General features: G+C 42.3%; 1 protein-coding gene across 23 annotated transcripts in view; it reads right to left on the bottom strand.

Annotated features, from left to right (window-relative positions):
* Positions 1 to 1,111: 1,111 nt before the first annotated feature.
* The window catches only part of LOC135512283 (ankyrin-3-like), a 153,502-nt gene continuing 141,484 nt past the window's right edge, over positions 1,112 to 13,129 (bottom strand). For 13 of the 23 annotated variants that reach the window (XM_064934132.1, XM_064934136.1, XM_064934130.1 and 10 more), the window contains 9 exons: positions 10,908 to 11,039; positions 10,008 to 10,151; positions 6,715 to 7,717; positions 6,244 to 6,430; positions 5,840 to 5,917; positions 5,261 to 5,344; positions 4,959 to 5,075; positions 4,075 to 4,160; positions 1,112 to 3,242 (listed from right to left, as the gene is read on the bottom strand). In XM_064934132.1, the coding sequence (XP_064790204.1) occupies positions 4,095 to 4,160; positions 4,959 to 5,075; positions 5,261 to 5,344; positions 5,840 to 5,917; positions 6,244 to 6,430; positions 6,715 to 7,717; positions 10,008 to 10,151; positions 10,908 to 11,039 (1,811 nt within the window). In that variant the 3' untranslated portion in view covers positions 1,112 to 3,242; positions 4,075 to 4,094. The remainder of the gene's footprint in view (positions 3,243 to 4,074; positions 4,161 to 4,958; positions 5,076 to 5,260; positions 5,345 to 5,839; positions 5,918 to 6,243; positions 6,431 to 6,714; positions 7,718 to 10,007; positions 10,152 to 10,907; positions 11,040 to 13,129) is intronic. The other 10 variants (XM_064934143.1, XM_064934152.1, XM_064934153.1 and 7 more) reach the window with 7 other exon arrangements.

Genomic DNA, 13,129 nt, shown 5'->3' with positions numbered 1-13,129 from the left:
ACTGCTAACCTTATGCCTTAATTTAACCTCAAATTAAGACCAAAAAGCAAGATGCTGTTTCCATGTTTGACTTTGTGGCTGTGATTTCTAGTGACAACCCGGCAGCAGCCTATGGAAATTCGGTGTGACGTGACCTTGCTATGTTTCAACCACACGCGTGTTAAAATAGCGCCACCCTGTGGAGATAGCTCTGTCAAGTCCTATTTTGTGCCAATGTTTATCGATTCCATATGAAAGAGTAAATAACATATAGAAAGTAAAAGAGTAGTATATTGCAATTAAGTGGACAATATTACTGAGGAAGTTTTGGGCTTCTGAGTGGTGCAGCGGTCTAAGGCACTGCATCTCTGTGCTAGCGGCATCACTACAGTCCCTTTTTGGGTTTTGTACGTCTGAAAAGACTGTAGAACTGAGAACACACCCCAACTTGCCAAGGTATGACAGTTTATGTCAAAGATGTGTTCATCTCTGGCTTAGCTACCGATTTTTTATATATTTTTTGCATTTAACTCATACAAAAGTATAATAAATGTACTAAAAGCATGTGTTTTTTAACCTTTATTTTACTAGGCAAGTCAATTAAGAACATAATCTTATTTACAATGACAGCCTAGGAACAGTGGGTTAACTGCCTTGTTCAGGGGAAGAATGACAGATATTTACCTTGTCAGCTCAGGGATTTGATCTAGCAACCTTTCAATTACTGGCCCAACACTCTAACCACTAGGCTACCTGCCACCTACTGTGATGTTATATTGAAAGTGCTTAGAAATACACTTTATAGAATATTTCATTTCTTGAAAATGTTATTTTGTTACTACCTCTTCTTTGTCTGGCTAATTATTCAATCAATCATTCATTACATATATTTATTTTATTTTACCTTTATTTAACTAGGCAAGTCAGTCAAGAACAAATTCTTATTTTCAATGACGGCCTAGGAACAGTGGGTTAACTGTCTGTTCAGGGGCAGAACGACAGATTTGTACCTTGTCAGCTCTACCAGCCTCTTTTATTTCTTAGCCTAAACATTTCACAACCCATTGGAATTTCTTACAAACATAATAGATTCGACATCACATAAACACAAAGATAAAACAGAAACAAAATATTTCAAAACCAATGCTTTTTTATTTATTTTGTTTTTAAATTACATTTTTTTAAGACGCTTGAAACATTGTGGTGGCGTCATTGCATCTATAGCCTCTAAAAGAAGACTTTGAATAACCAAAGTGCTAGAATAGTTACATTTCAATGGCTTCACTCTGTTAGTAAGAATTGTACATCGAAAAAATTTGCTCAGTTGAAAACACATATCAAACAAAATTGACAAAATTGATAGTTCAACCATATCAAATTACCCTCTACCCCCTGATTGACATGTAAGATAGGATATATGATACAATACCCTAAATTGCTTCACTTGTCAAAATAAATGAAGTCCTTTACATGGTTGTCATGTCCACAGCATAAACATCATCACACTAAGTTTGAGCCTTCACACCAGAATAACACCACACTTGAACTACATGGGCCTCTAGTCTAACCAATACAAAGAGAAGATCTAATGCAAAGTAATCGCCATTGAGCTATCAAAACAATGCTAGTTAGACACTGCATACAGATTCTCAAGCCTAAAAAGATCACACAATTTCAGAGTTCAACACAATTTATTTTATGCTTAAATAATCGTTTTGACCATCCAGTGTTTTTGTCATACATATGCTATCAAGAGTTACAATCAAAGAATGCCTTGTGTGTCTTTATGTGAGTAGATTAAACTTGAGGAAATACTTCCCAAAATCCCCAAACCCTCGTCTTTAAAACCACAGCAGCCTTTATAAAAACCAATTGACACACTGCTAAAATGATTACAAACAGTCTTACAGCGTACAGCGACCCCTACACCTTATAGCCAATACACACAATACATTTATAATTTTACAGCGAGACAGTCTTCTAGCATATACATTCAGATTACTCCTTTCTCATAGCATTTATGATAAACCCTGCAGAAGCCGCCCTTCAGTTGTACATAGACAAACGGTAAAATCCTCAAGAAGCTATAGAACAAACTTTCTTCATACTGTTCCTCGTCCGAGACAAAAAAAACACTTATGGTTTTTATTTTTTTTCTAATTTCAAATAGAAAACAGGTGACAAATGTTAAGGCTATAGTTGTACACAGATAAAGGGTTTTAATTCTAATTTTTAATACAGTGTTTTCAAACTTGTACAAATTTTACTTAAAATAATGTGAAAGGCATGCATGAAAATATGAGTACTCTGAAAGACTGCTTTTGCAGAATTAGATACATCCCCATTTTGGGAATCACTGAAATTTGCAGAAGATTTTCTGGAAATTTCCTCAGTTAAAATCAAACCAGCTTTTTTCATATACAAATGTTATACCTGCTATAATAATTAGTTATACAACAACATGTGAAGTTCACTCAAATCTTGAACCATTTTGATAATCATGTTGAAAGCACTTGTAAAGTTCTCTCCTCTGCATGATAATCTTGTAACTCATCATTTTAGAATTGTACAGATTGTAATTTCTATACAGAAAAAAGTTTTGTTATTTTCAGGTTTATAAAGGAAAACAAAAACCCCAGCAATTTACAACCTGACATTTATGGGTCCAAGAAAAAAACTATAAGGCGAGTGTTGGAGGTGGATCAGAAGTGATCCTCTTGTTCTTGTGTAATTTTGTTGAGTTTCTTTCTCCTACTACTAGAATTGAGCTTTTGTGCCATCTTTGGTCACAGGGAAGTGTATGTTCAGTTGCACCTGTGGTTTTTCTGTAATGGAGTCCTTTTTCGGTCTCATCACAATGATCCTCAAAAGCTCTCACGACACCAATGTTTTTTCTCATGACCACTTGTAGTTTTTCTGTAATGGAGTCCTTTTTCAGTGTCACCACAATGCTCCTCAAAAGCTCTCATGACACCAATGGCACGTTACGAGTCACAAACAGGAAGCATAATTCTTCTGGTCCATAGACCACAGGAAGTGAGAGCTGTACAATTAGAATTCAGATTCCATGGTGAGAACCTTCCAGATCCCTCAATTGACAGGGAGTGAGTTTTTCATGCTCATGCTAAAATCAGACGGGTCAAGTTCTTCACACTTGAAAACCACACGTTGGAAGTATTGGCTGAAATGTCCTATTTTCCTTTAGTTTCTAGTTGTGTGTAACTTTCTGCCCGTGGAAACCGATGAGAATAATTCCTGCACACCTGAAAAATAAGAAAAATCATTATTTTAGGCAGCTGTTGAGGTTGAGTCCCTTAGTTATTACTAATTCTGATTACTTGATAGATGTAATACCACTACATCATAGCATCTGAATTTTATGTTCCATTTTGTTTGCTACCCACACATTTACTGGAGCAATCATTCCCTCGATGATGCTAGAGAGCATCAAGAAGTCTGTTGGGCCACGGGTTCTCATGGTCACCCTGGTTGTCATGGAAACCACCAGCTGAGCCAGAGATCATGAGAGTGCCACTACTCTTTTTTTTATTCAAGTTTGCTTAAACTGAATATTTCACTGATGCATATAGCTAGCAACACCTTTCAGGGATTAACAGTAACCAATCAGATAGCAACCTCTCTGATGCAATTCCCACACGATAGTACTGTCTATGAGCTGGCCTTTGTGGGGATTTAGTGGATAGAGAGAGACAGACAGAGAGTGTCTGTGTGACAATATATGCTGAGGTGTGTTTTGAGCATTATCCATGGTCCCTTTGTGACTAGTCACCCAACCACACAGCTGATGTAACCAGAATCAAAACAGACAAGAGTCAGGCTTTCAGTTTGAAACATAAAAGTCTGTTTGGAGTAGAATGAAATACGTGAATCATCAGGACAGGAGAGTACAGTGGGCAACAATGCAGAAGAGAACAAGTACAGTATAGTGAAATGGAGCAGAGCTGCACCAAGTTTAAACATGTATATGGAATGGAACAGAAAATATTGAGCACACCACTGAACAGTGACAGGGGATAGAAATGACTGAGTTTATTAGAGAAGTGGTGGGGTAAAGCACTCTATTTGGTAAAGTACCTGGTGGAGCACAGCTAGCCCTACGAGTGAAGCTTCTTTTCTCCCAACCTCTCCTCCTTCCTCCTGCCTTTAGCTCCATCTCCTTGCTACACACACACACACACACACACACACACACACACACACGAGTGAGATGAGGCAAATTTCAAAACCCCACATCCTGAGAGCCATCCTGGCAAGCAGTAACCCAACACATCAACCTGAAAACCGCAACCCGAGTGCAGCTAGACCAGAGATAAGCAACATGTGAGATGATTTAATATTAGCAACCTGAAACCATCAACCTGAAAGCAGTAAACCAGACCACAAAGGCAAATGTTAGCATCACAAACATACGCAGATAGCAAGATACCGTGAAATCACACAAAATTCTAAAGGCATAGTGAGTGTTTAAATTCCCGGAGAGAACATTATAGCCCAGAGGAGTTGTATTACCACAAACAAACAAGATGTGTCAGGGCAGAGCACACCTGGTTCATTACAAAACAATCAGTTTTCCAATTCAATATGGGCCACAAACAATAGCTGGAACATATTCAGCATCCTAGTCATTGAGCTCTCATGCACGCACACAGAGACACACAGACGGGCAGACACTCAAACAGAGACACATACACACACAGACAGGCAGACACTCAAACAGAGACACAGACACACACAGACAGGCAGACACTCAAACAGAGACACACACAGACAGGCAGACACTCAAACAGAGGCACAGACACAGATACACACAAACTGGTAACATTAGTGGCAGAACTCGAACGTCGAATCCCACAACCACATCCTGAGTTAAGGACCCCACCCATTTTCTTTTCAGGTTCAGAACCCCAGAACCCCCTTGGGGCAACCCTCTATGCGGCCTATTCTGTCGTCATGCCAACCTCTAGCTCCTCTTCCAGTGAGAAAGGGCAAGGCCAGAGGTCTCCTCGGTCCCACCTCCCCCTGTCCCCGCCCTGGTCGTCAGGCATGGACACCCGCCTGATGACTTTTCTGATGACCTGGGAAAAGGGGAGGAGATAATGATCATGGTCAAGATGGAGAGGGTATGGCCGGGATACACACACAAACACAAGTGGATAGGGTTTAGGATGTTTTGGGAGGAGAGTTTCGAGGATGCTTTGAGAAGGTGGGTATGATAATTCAGAGGTGTATTTTTAGGACGAGGGCAGAGGCAGATAGTTACTTTTCTAGTGATGATGTTACCGTCTTCATCGGTAAACTGTTCTTCTGTCACTGATTCGCCTGGAATATTCTTTGCCTGTTCTCCCTGTAAGTGCTCATGGTTAGGACTACAATCAGAACTGGTCCAAATTCACTTCAGCCAGTGTAACAGCAAACCACTAACACACTCTGCAGCAACAGCACCATCAAACTGCAAGCAAACCTCTAGAGACAGAATATTTTAGAATTCCCCAAGAGTTGTTGATTGAAACAATAACAAAATGATTGTGGCATGTCCCTTTAAATGGCATCACAGAGGCAACAGTGAGACACAAAATTATCCGTGATTGAAAACATGAAAGCAGGTTACCAGGCCAGGACACACTCGCTCGCACGCACACACACACTCGTACACACACACTCCTACACACACACACACACACACACAGTTCAAACAAACATTTCTGAAGTTTCCTTTTTCTCCCACTGATAGTTGTCAGTTAAGCGAGCCACACCAGTCCACTGCACACCAGAGGCAAAGCTAGGTTAACAATCTATAGCCAAACCTAAACCAAACCTTCACCCAGTCTCAGCAGGGTACCTTAAGAATGACCCGGCGCCGAAACACCCTGGTGGTGACGGTTTGTTCCTCATCAGTGCCAGACTCACTAAAACGCTGCTGAAGAGTGCAGGTAAAGCAACATTACAGACAGTGAGAAGGGGATATAGAAAACACACAAAAAAGCAGGCGAGAGAGAATTTGTTAGCGTCACACAATCCCAAGGTTCTTCTGACATCAGCAACAATAAACAATGACACATCTGGGAAAAAAGGGTGAAGTTAAATTTACAGTCAACCAGTTGATTTAAAAGAATGGACATCCAGTTCGTGTCACTGTGAAAAAGAAACAACAGTGATGTACCCGATGAGCCGTATTCACTGTAGCAGACACACATTGTACAAAACCAGTTACAGTACATTGTCTTGCATAGACATTGCAATTACCTGGACTTTCTTCTCAGACACAAGTACGCCTTCTTCCTTCCCATGTCCAGCTCTTCTGTTGGCTGATTCCTGCGATAGAGGAAGTGACCCGTCATGAGGTGGTAGCTCCGTGTGATCGCCATTGTGCCTGGACCTCCCTGGCTCCACTCTAGAGGAAGAGGTGGCGGAGTCACTGGAGTTCTCCTGGCTGTGGGGAGATTGGGAGAAAGAGTAAGGTTGAGACTTAGATTGAAACTCGGATTAATGGTTAAGGATTACAATTCAGAGAATATTGACTAAGATAAAGATCAATATTGAGAATAGGATGGGGTTGGTATCAAATTTATTGATCAAATAGTTTGTGATGAAGGCAGATTATGAAAAAAGACCAAAAGACTGAGGCGAAGATATTCAATCCCAGTTGTAGATGTACACGAAAGTGTATTTATCCTTAATCCATAGCAGTGATGGAATATATGTTTTTTTGTGTACCTATTTTCCTGGCGGTCTAGCAGGTCTGAGCTCACACTGCGTCCGGGTGTGGGCGGCTCCACGTTGACGCTGAATGTCTCACTGTGCCAACCTGGAAGTGAACACATGTCTTTTTCTGCCTGCTTCACCTGACTGAGAATCTCCTGAACCTTGGCCTCCGTCATTTCCTCACCCTCCTCTTCCTCTGAGTCTTCCTCCAAATGAATATCCTCCAACAGCGACTTCAACTTGTCTTCTGTCATCTCATTTTCATCTCCATCCTTTTCCTCAGTGGAACCAGACACTCCCTGCTCCCCCAACGCCTCAGCCCCATTCTCTGGCTCCTTACCCCCCTCCAACACCATCTTATTATCCCCCTCTTTCACCACCTTAGTCCCCTCTTCCGCCACCTCAGCCCCATTCTCTCGCTCCTTACCCCCCTCCAAGACCATCTTATTGTCCCCCTCTTCTACCACTTTATCCCCGTTTTCCACCATCTGACCTGCCTCTACCACTTCCTCACCATCTCCCTTCACGACCTCCTCAGCCCCTGCCCGTCTGCTGTCCTGCTGTTCTTGCCAAGGTGATGATGGGGAGGACAAAGATGATGAGAAGAAGGAGACTTGTTTTTTGACCTCTTTTTCTACTTCACACTGTTCAGGGGAAGCGAATGACATCTGTTGGCTTATGTCCACTTCCTTTTTCTCTTCTTCCACTATCAGCACCTGGTCACCTTCAGCCATTCCTGTGTTGGTGGCAGCGGTGGGATCTAAGTCAAGGGTGGGAATGTACAGGGACAGCTCATAGGGTCTAGAAGGGCTCCTATTGGAGGAGTCAGGCTCCATGTGGTCGGCCCAGGACTCGGACTGGGTGAGGATGAAGATAGGAGGGTCTGGCTTGAGCTGGACAGGGGAAGGTTCGGGGTCAATGGTGAGGGTAGGGGGTTCAGAGTAGAGCTCTGTGAAGGAAGGGTCAGAGTGCAGTTGGGCTGGGGACTGCAGCTCCGCTAGGATGCAGTGATAATCTGTTGGGAGATGATATACTCACATGGACGCACATGACACAAGGAATCCCACATAAACCACACACCACATGGACTGAGTGACATGGACAATGGAACAGAGACTGACTATAGAGCATGCAACAAAACACCCACTAATTATGGTGACCCTCAGAGGGGACACTGGTCTCCTGAATCATCAGCACAATATGCAGCACTTTTGATTCACTTGAGAACTACCTTAGAGAAACCCAACGTAAAAATGGTATAAAACAAATCATACTTACACTGACAAAAACAATAAATACGTATGTCTGTCACAGCTTTTAACAGTTTTATGACAAGATAGTTTTGTTCTTTAAAGGGATGGGTTCATATGCAGCCATTGAGATGGGATAAGAAAACAAAACAGAAATAAGTAAGGAATGGTAGAAATGTCCATATGTGTGATGAGTGGGTTTTATTAGTTAACAGTTGAGCGGGTGTTTAGTCATGCTCACACAGAAAAGACGAAAGACGATAGGAGGGGGCTTAGATGAAGATTTCTAGGGTAGAGGGGTCGATGTGAACCCAAGAGGGAGGTGCAGAAGGAGAAGGTATGGGGGACACAGGGATATTGACACACAGGACAGGAGGGCAGGGAACGGATGAGAGGGGGGGAAGGGTCAGGATTAGGGCAGTGAGGCCCTGCAGGTGATATTAGGGGGAGGACAGGGTGGGACAAAGTGGGAAATGGGGTTTCTAAGGATTCAAGACTGTGGGACTGTCATATGATCACATAGGGAGACAGCTGGGGGGTGGGAGAAGAAGAGAGGACTTTGGCATCTCCTGTGGGTTTAAGACTTGGTGACTGAGGAGGAGATGAAGGAGTCAGCTGGGGTACGGGAGTAGAGGAGAGGGGTGTAGGCTGACTGGGTTCCCCAGTGGGTTGAGCCTGAGGACTCGAAAACGGAGCATTGAGGGAGATATTTGGAAGGGATGAGGGAGAGAGCTGGGGCATGGGAGTAGAGGACAGGTGTGTGGGTTGACTGGGGTCCCCAGTGGGTTGAAGACTTGGTGACTGGGGGATGAGAAGGAAACATGGAAGAGGAGAGGGAGCTGGATTGGGTGGTGGGGATGGTGGTAAAGGTGTGAGGCCCATGAGTGAGACAGAGGATTCATAACTTGGGGATCAGCGGTGTGGGAAGAATTATGGAGAGAGGTATGGAGGTCTGTAAGACCAAGAATGAATCAGGGTTTAGGGAATGATTCTTAATCGAGGGCGGCACTGGAATTGCAGAGGTGGAGGCGCTCTCATGAACAACAAAGCATGCTACTGGTGAGGACACACGATGATTAAAGAGAAGTAAAAGACACAAAAAAAGCTAACAAAATACAAAAACGTATTAGCAAGACAAGACAAAGATGAATGAGAGGACAGAGAGATGATTTTGATGAGGTGGCAGGGAAGGGTATGGGGAAGTGCAGAGATGACGGCACAATACACGTAATAAGCCGTTAGGAGCTGTTATAAGCTGCCCTGGTGTTTAGTCTGTGGAGATGGACGAGCGTGTAAGAGGAGGAAAGTAGTCTGGTTTCACAGAGGACGAAGCTCTGTCATTCTATCCGGGGAGGGCTCAGAGGAACTGGAGGCAGACTAGAGAACTAGACAGATCTAGAGCTATAGATGAACAAAGTACAACAGACTGTCTGTTGAGTCTATGGCTACTCCATGCATTAGGGAACAAAGGGTTTTATACAGTAGTGTCCTGTTGAAGGTACAAGGTAATCAGGTAAAAGCAGTGTGTTACAGCATGCAACTGGTTAGCATTATGGATAGTTTTAGTGTTTGTCATCAATTCATCTTACAAAACCCTTGGAGCACAAATGCAATTAGATTTTAGGAGGGCTTAAATAATATAAAAGGTAATGTCAATCAAGACCTCTAGAAAATCTTTGGGCTTAACATGCTATTCTCATCATCAGGGTTGGCTGGTGTCAATTTAATAGGAACCCAGACATTTCAGAAAGTGAATTAAAATACATGTCCTGAATTGAAGTTAAAAGTGAACCCATGGGACTCTGCATGCTAACATTTCCTCACACTCATTTGAGTGTCAGAAAATGGTTAGACCGAATCTGACAAATAAAAGCCGAAAACGAAGGGTCAGTCAGACACCAGCCGGTCTAAGGTAGGGTCCCGTAGTCTCCATAGGCAAATTGCATTCAATAGTATAGCCAGGCAATTTGTTCTTATTTTTGCTACAGTTGTAAGGCAAAAACAAAAGAGGTAGCAGGAGAGGTAAGAGGTCAGCTAGATGGAGCTAAACTTTACCATCAGCCTGATCCAGGTAAACAGCGTTATCATCGGCAAAACTTCTCGTGCCTGAAATGTTACCATAGTCAAATATCGGCCCCTCCAGTAAAGTCACAATATCCATCCGATTGACTTTGGTCAGCACTCCAGTTAAGGCATCCGCTGTAAGGAAAACAGACAATAGAAAGTCAGTCCAACAAAGACAAGACACTGTTTGTTGTACAATATGACAGTTGTCTGAACAATATGCACTGTTCCATAACCCAGATGTTTTCATTGTCATAGCTCTTGCAAGGTAAATAGTTTACAATCACACTGCAGTGTGTGAAGGTGAGAAAAGGGTTCTCTTCTATAAGGAGACTGGGCCAAATTATATTTTCCTGTACTAAACATTATGTCCTTAGTAGGAGCATGAACATAATATGCGACTTCATATTAAGCTGAATGACAACTGCATTAGGAATCTTAACAAACATAGAAGCCATTCTGCTTCTACATAAGTCCTTTCAATGTCATTCAGTATGAAATATTCACAGACACTAAGAGAGGGAAAGACAGGGAGTTCAGAAGGAGAGAGAGGTCGTGAGGACCTTTTTATGGACATGGAAAAATACAGTAGCGAGGTACTCTGTAGTATTTATTTTACCTTATTTAACTAGGCAAGTCAGTTAAAGAACAAATTCTTATTTTCAATTACAGCCTAGGAGCAGTGGGTTAACAGCCTGTTCAGGGGCAGAACAACAGATTTGTACTTTGTCAGCTTGGGGATTTGAACTTGCAACCTTTCAGTTACTAGTCCAACGCTCTAACCACTAGGCTCCCCTGCCGCCCACTAGTACATAATTGTAATCGCGAGATGTGATAGAAGAGAAAGCCATCGTGGGTAGAAATATATTTGGGAGAAGGAGAGACACTCACTCGTTGCGTTTTTACCGTCCCGGCTGACCCATTTCTTGAGCAGCATGAAGCTCTGCGCTGTCAGGGAGTTGGGGTTCTCCACTCGGATGTGGTTGATCTCGTCGACAGAAAAGTTCATTTCCCGAGCCAGCTCTGCAAACGCATCCAAAAATACATTACATCACAACAGTTCCGTTTTAGGATTTAGTCTAGTCTTAGTCATTTTGACTCAAATATCATTAACTTTTTACTGCAGTGGGCTAAATCAGTGTAACAGAGTGTTTCTTTGGTAGTCTTAAACAAATCATTTTGAAACAAAAGTATACAACTCACACACATGGTTAAGGACTTTTAAAAAAGAAGACACCTACCTATACCATGTCAGATATAGTTGAAATGTATTCAATTTTTTGTTTGCATCCCAATATTACACTTTATATACATCAAAGACTGAAATATATATTTAAAAAAAGCATTGACATAGAAACTGGATTTTCTGCATTTAAAAAATCATGTTTATGAATTATGAAATTAAGAAAAATATTCTTTATTAAAAAATGTTATATTTTTTTTATTATAAACATTCCACCCATGAGGCCACTAGAGGGCGACTTGGTCATTTGACTGTAGGAAATATTTTTTTGTAATTTTAATAATTATTTGGTTGCTTTCAAAATGACGAAAACAGTAGGCCATTTTAGTCACATCACATTTGTATTGCGCCATTAACCTATAGTAAACATAAGTCACTGACATGTGCACAAACATACGCTTGAGTATACAAGACATTAAGAACACCTGCTCTTGAGCAAGGCACTTAAGCCTACTTTGCTCCAGGTGCACCATACCACTATGGCTGACCCTAATGTTTGGTGTACTCAGTGTACATATATATCCTTGTCCTACCAACATGTTTTTCTGCATAACATCTTATTCTCTTCCCAAAAGCAGAAATATGACAAACACATATAACAATGATCTGGCCATTTAAATTCCTAATTCAGCCCACATAGATACTGCAAATCACATACAAAACAAACACACACATACAAATGCAGAGAGGGAGAGAAAGAGAAACACAATCGCCAGGTGGTGCAAGGTTTTGGCGAAGCATTACAACCTGTAATTTAAATAGATTTGAATTTGGATTTCATGTAATGGACAAACACGAAATAGTCCAAATTGGTGGAGTGAAATTGAAAAAATAAATTGTTTCAAAAATATATAATAATAATTAAAACAGAAAAGTGGTGCATGCATATGTACTCACACCCTTTGCAACCAATTACCTTCAGAAGTCACATAATTAGTTAAATAAAGTCCACCTGTGTGCAATCTAAGTATCACATGATCTCAGTATATATACACCTGTTCTGAAAGGCAGAGAGTCTGCAACACCACTAAGCAAGAGGCACCACCAAGCAAGCAGCACCACGAAGGACCTCTCCAAACAGGTCAGGGACAAAGTTGTGGAGAAGGGTAGGGTTAGAAAAATAATCTCAAACTTTGAACATCCCACGGAGCATCATTAAATCCATTATAAAAAAATGGTAAGAATATTGCACCACAACAAACCTGCCAAGAGAGGGCAGCCCACCAAAACTCATGGACCAGGCAAGGAGGGCATTAATCAGAAAGGCAACAAAGAGACCAAAGATGACCCTGAAGGAGCTGCAAAGATCTACAGCGGAGATTGGAGTATCTGTCCATAGGACCACCCCTCACCTTCCAACAGGGCACCAATGACCCTACACTCCACAGAGCTGGGCGTTACGGAAGAATGGCCAGAAAAAAGCCATTGCTTAAAGAAAAAAATAAGCAAACATGTTTGGTGTTCGTCAAAAGGCATGTGGGAGACTCCCCCAAACATATGGAATAAGGTACTCTGGTCATATGAGACTAACATTTAGCTTTTTGGTCATCAAGGAAAACGCAAACCCAACATCTCTGGCGCAAAACCAACATCTCTCATCATCCCGAGAATACCATCTCGGGCCTCCCGGTTGGCGCAGCGGTTAAGGGCATTGTGCTGCAGCGCCAGCTGTGCCATCAGAGACTTTGGGTTCGCGCCCAGGCTCTGTCGTAACCGGCCGTGACCGGGAGGTCCGTGGGGCAACGCACAATTGGCCTAGTGTTGCCCGGGTTAGGGAGGCGTTGGCTGGTAGGGATATCGCGCACCAGCGACTCCTGTGGGGGGCCAGGCGAAGTGCGCGCTAACCAAGGTTGCCAGGTGCATGGTGTTT

The sequence above is a fragment of the Oncorhynchus masou genome, chromosome 24 (assembly GCF_036934945.1).
Source record: "Oncorhynchus masou masou isolate Uvic2021 chromosome 24, UVic_Omas_1.1, whole genome shotgun sequence".
Classification (NCBI taxonomy): domain Eukaryota; kingdom Metazoa; phylum Chordata; class Actinopteri; order Salmoniformes; family Salmonidae; genus Oncorhynchus; species Oncorhynchus masou.
This window is presented reverse-complemented; position numbering and strand designations above follow the sequence as displayed.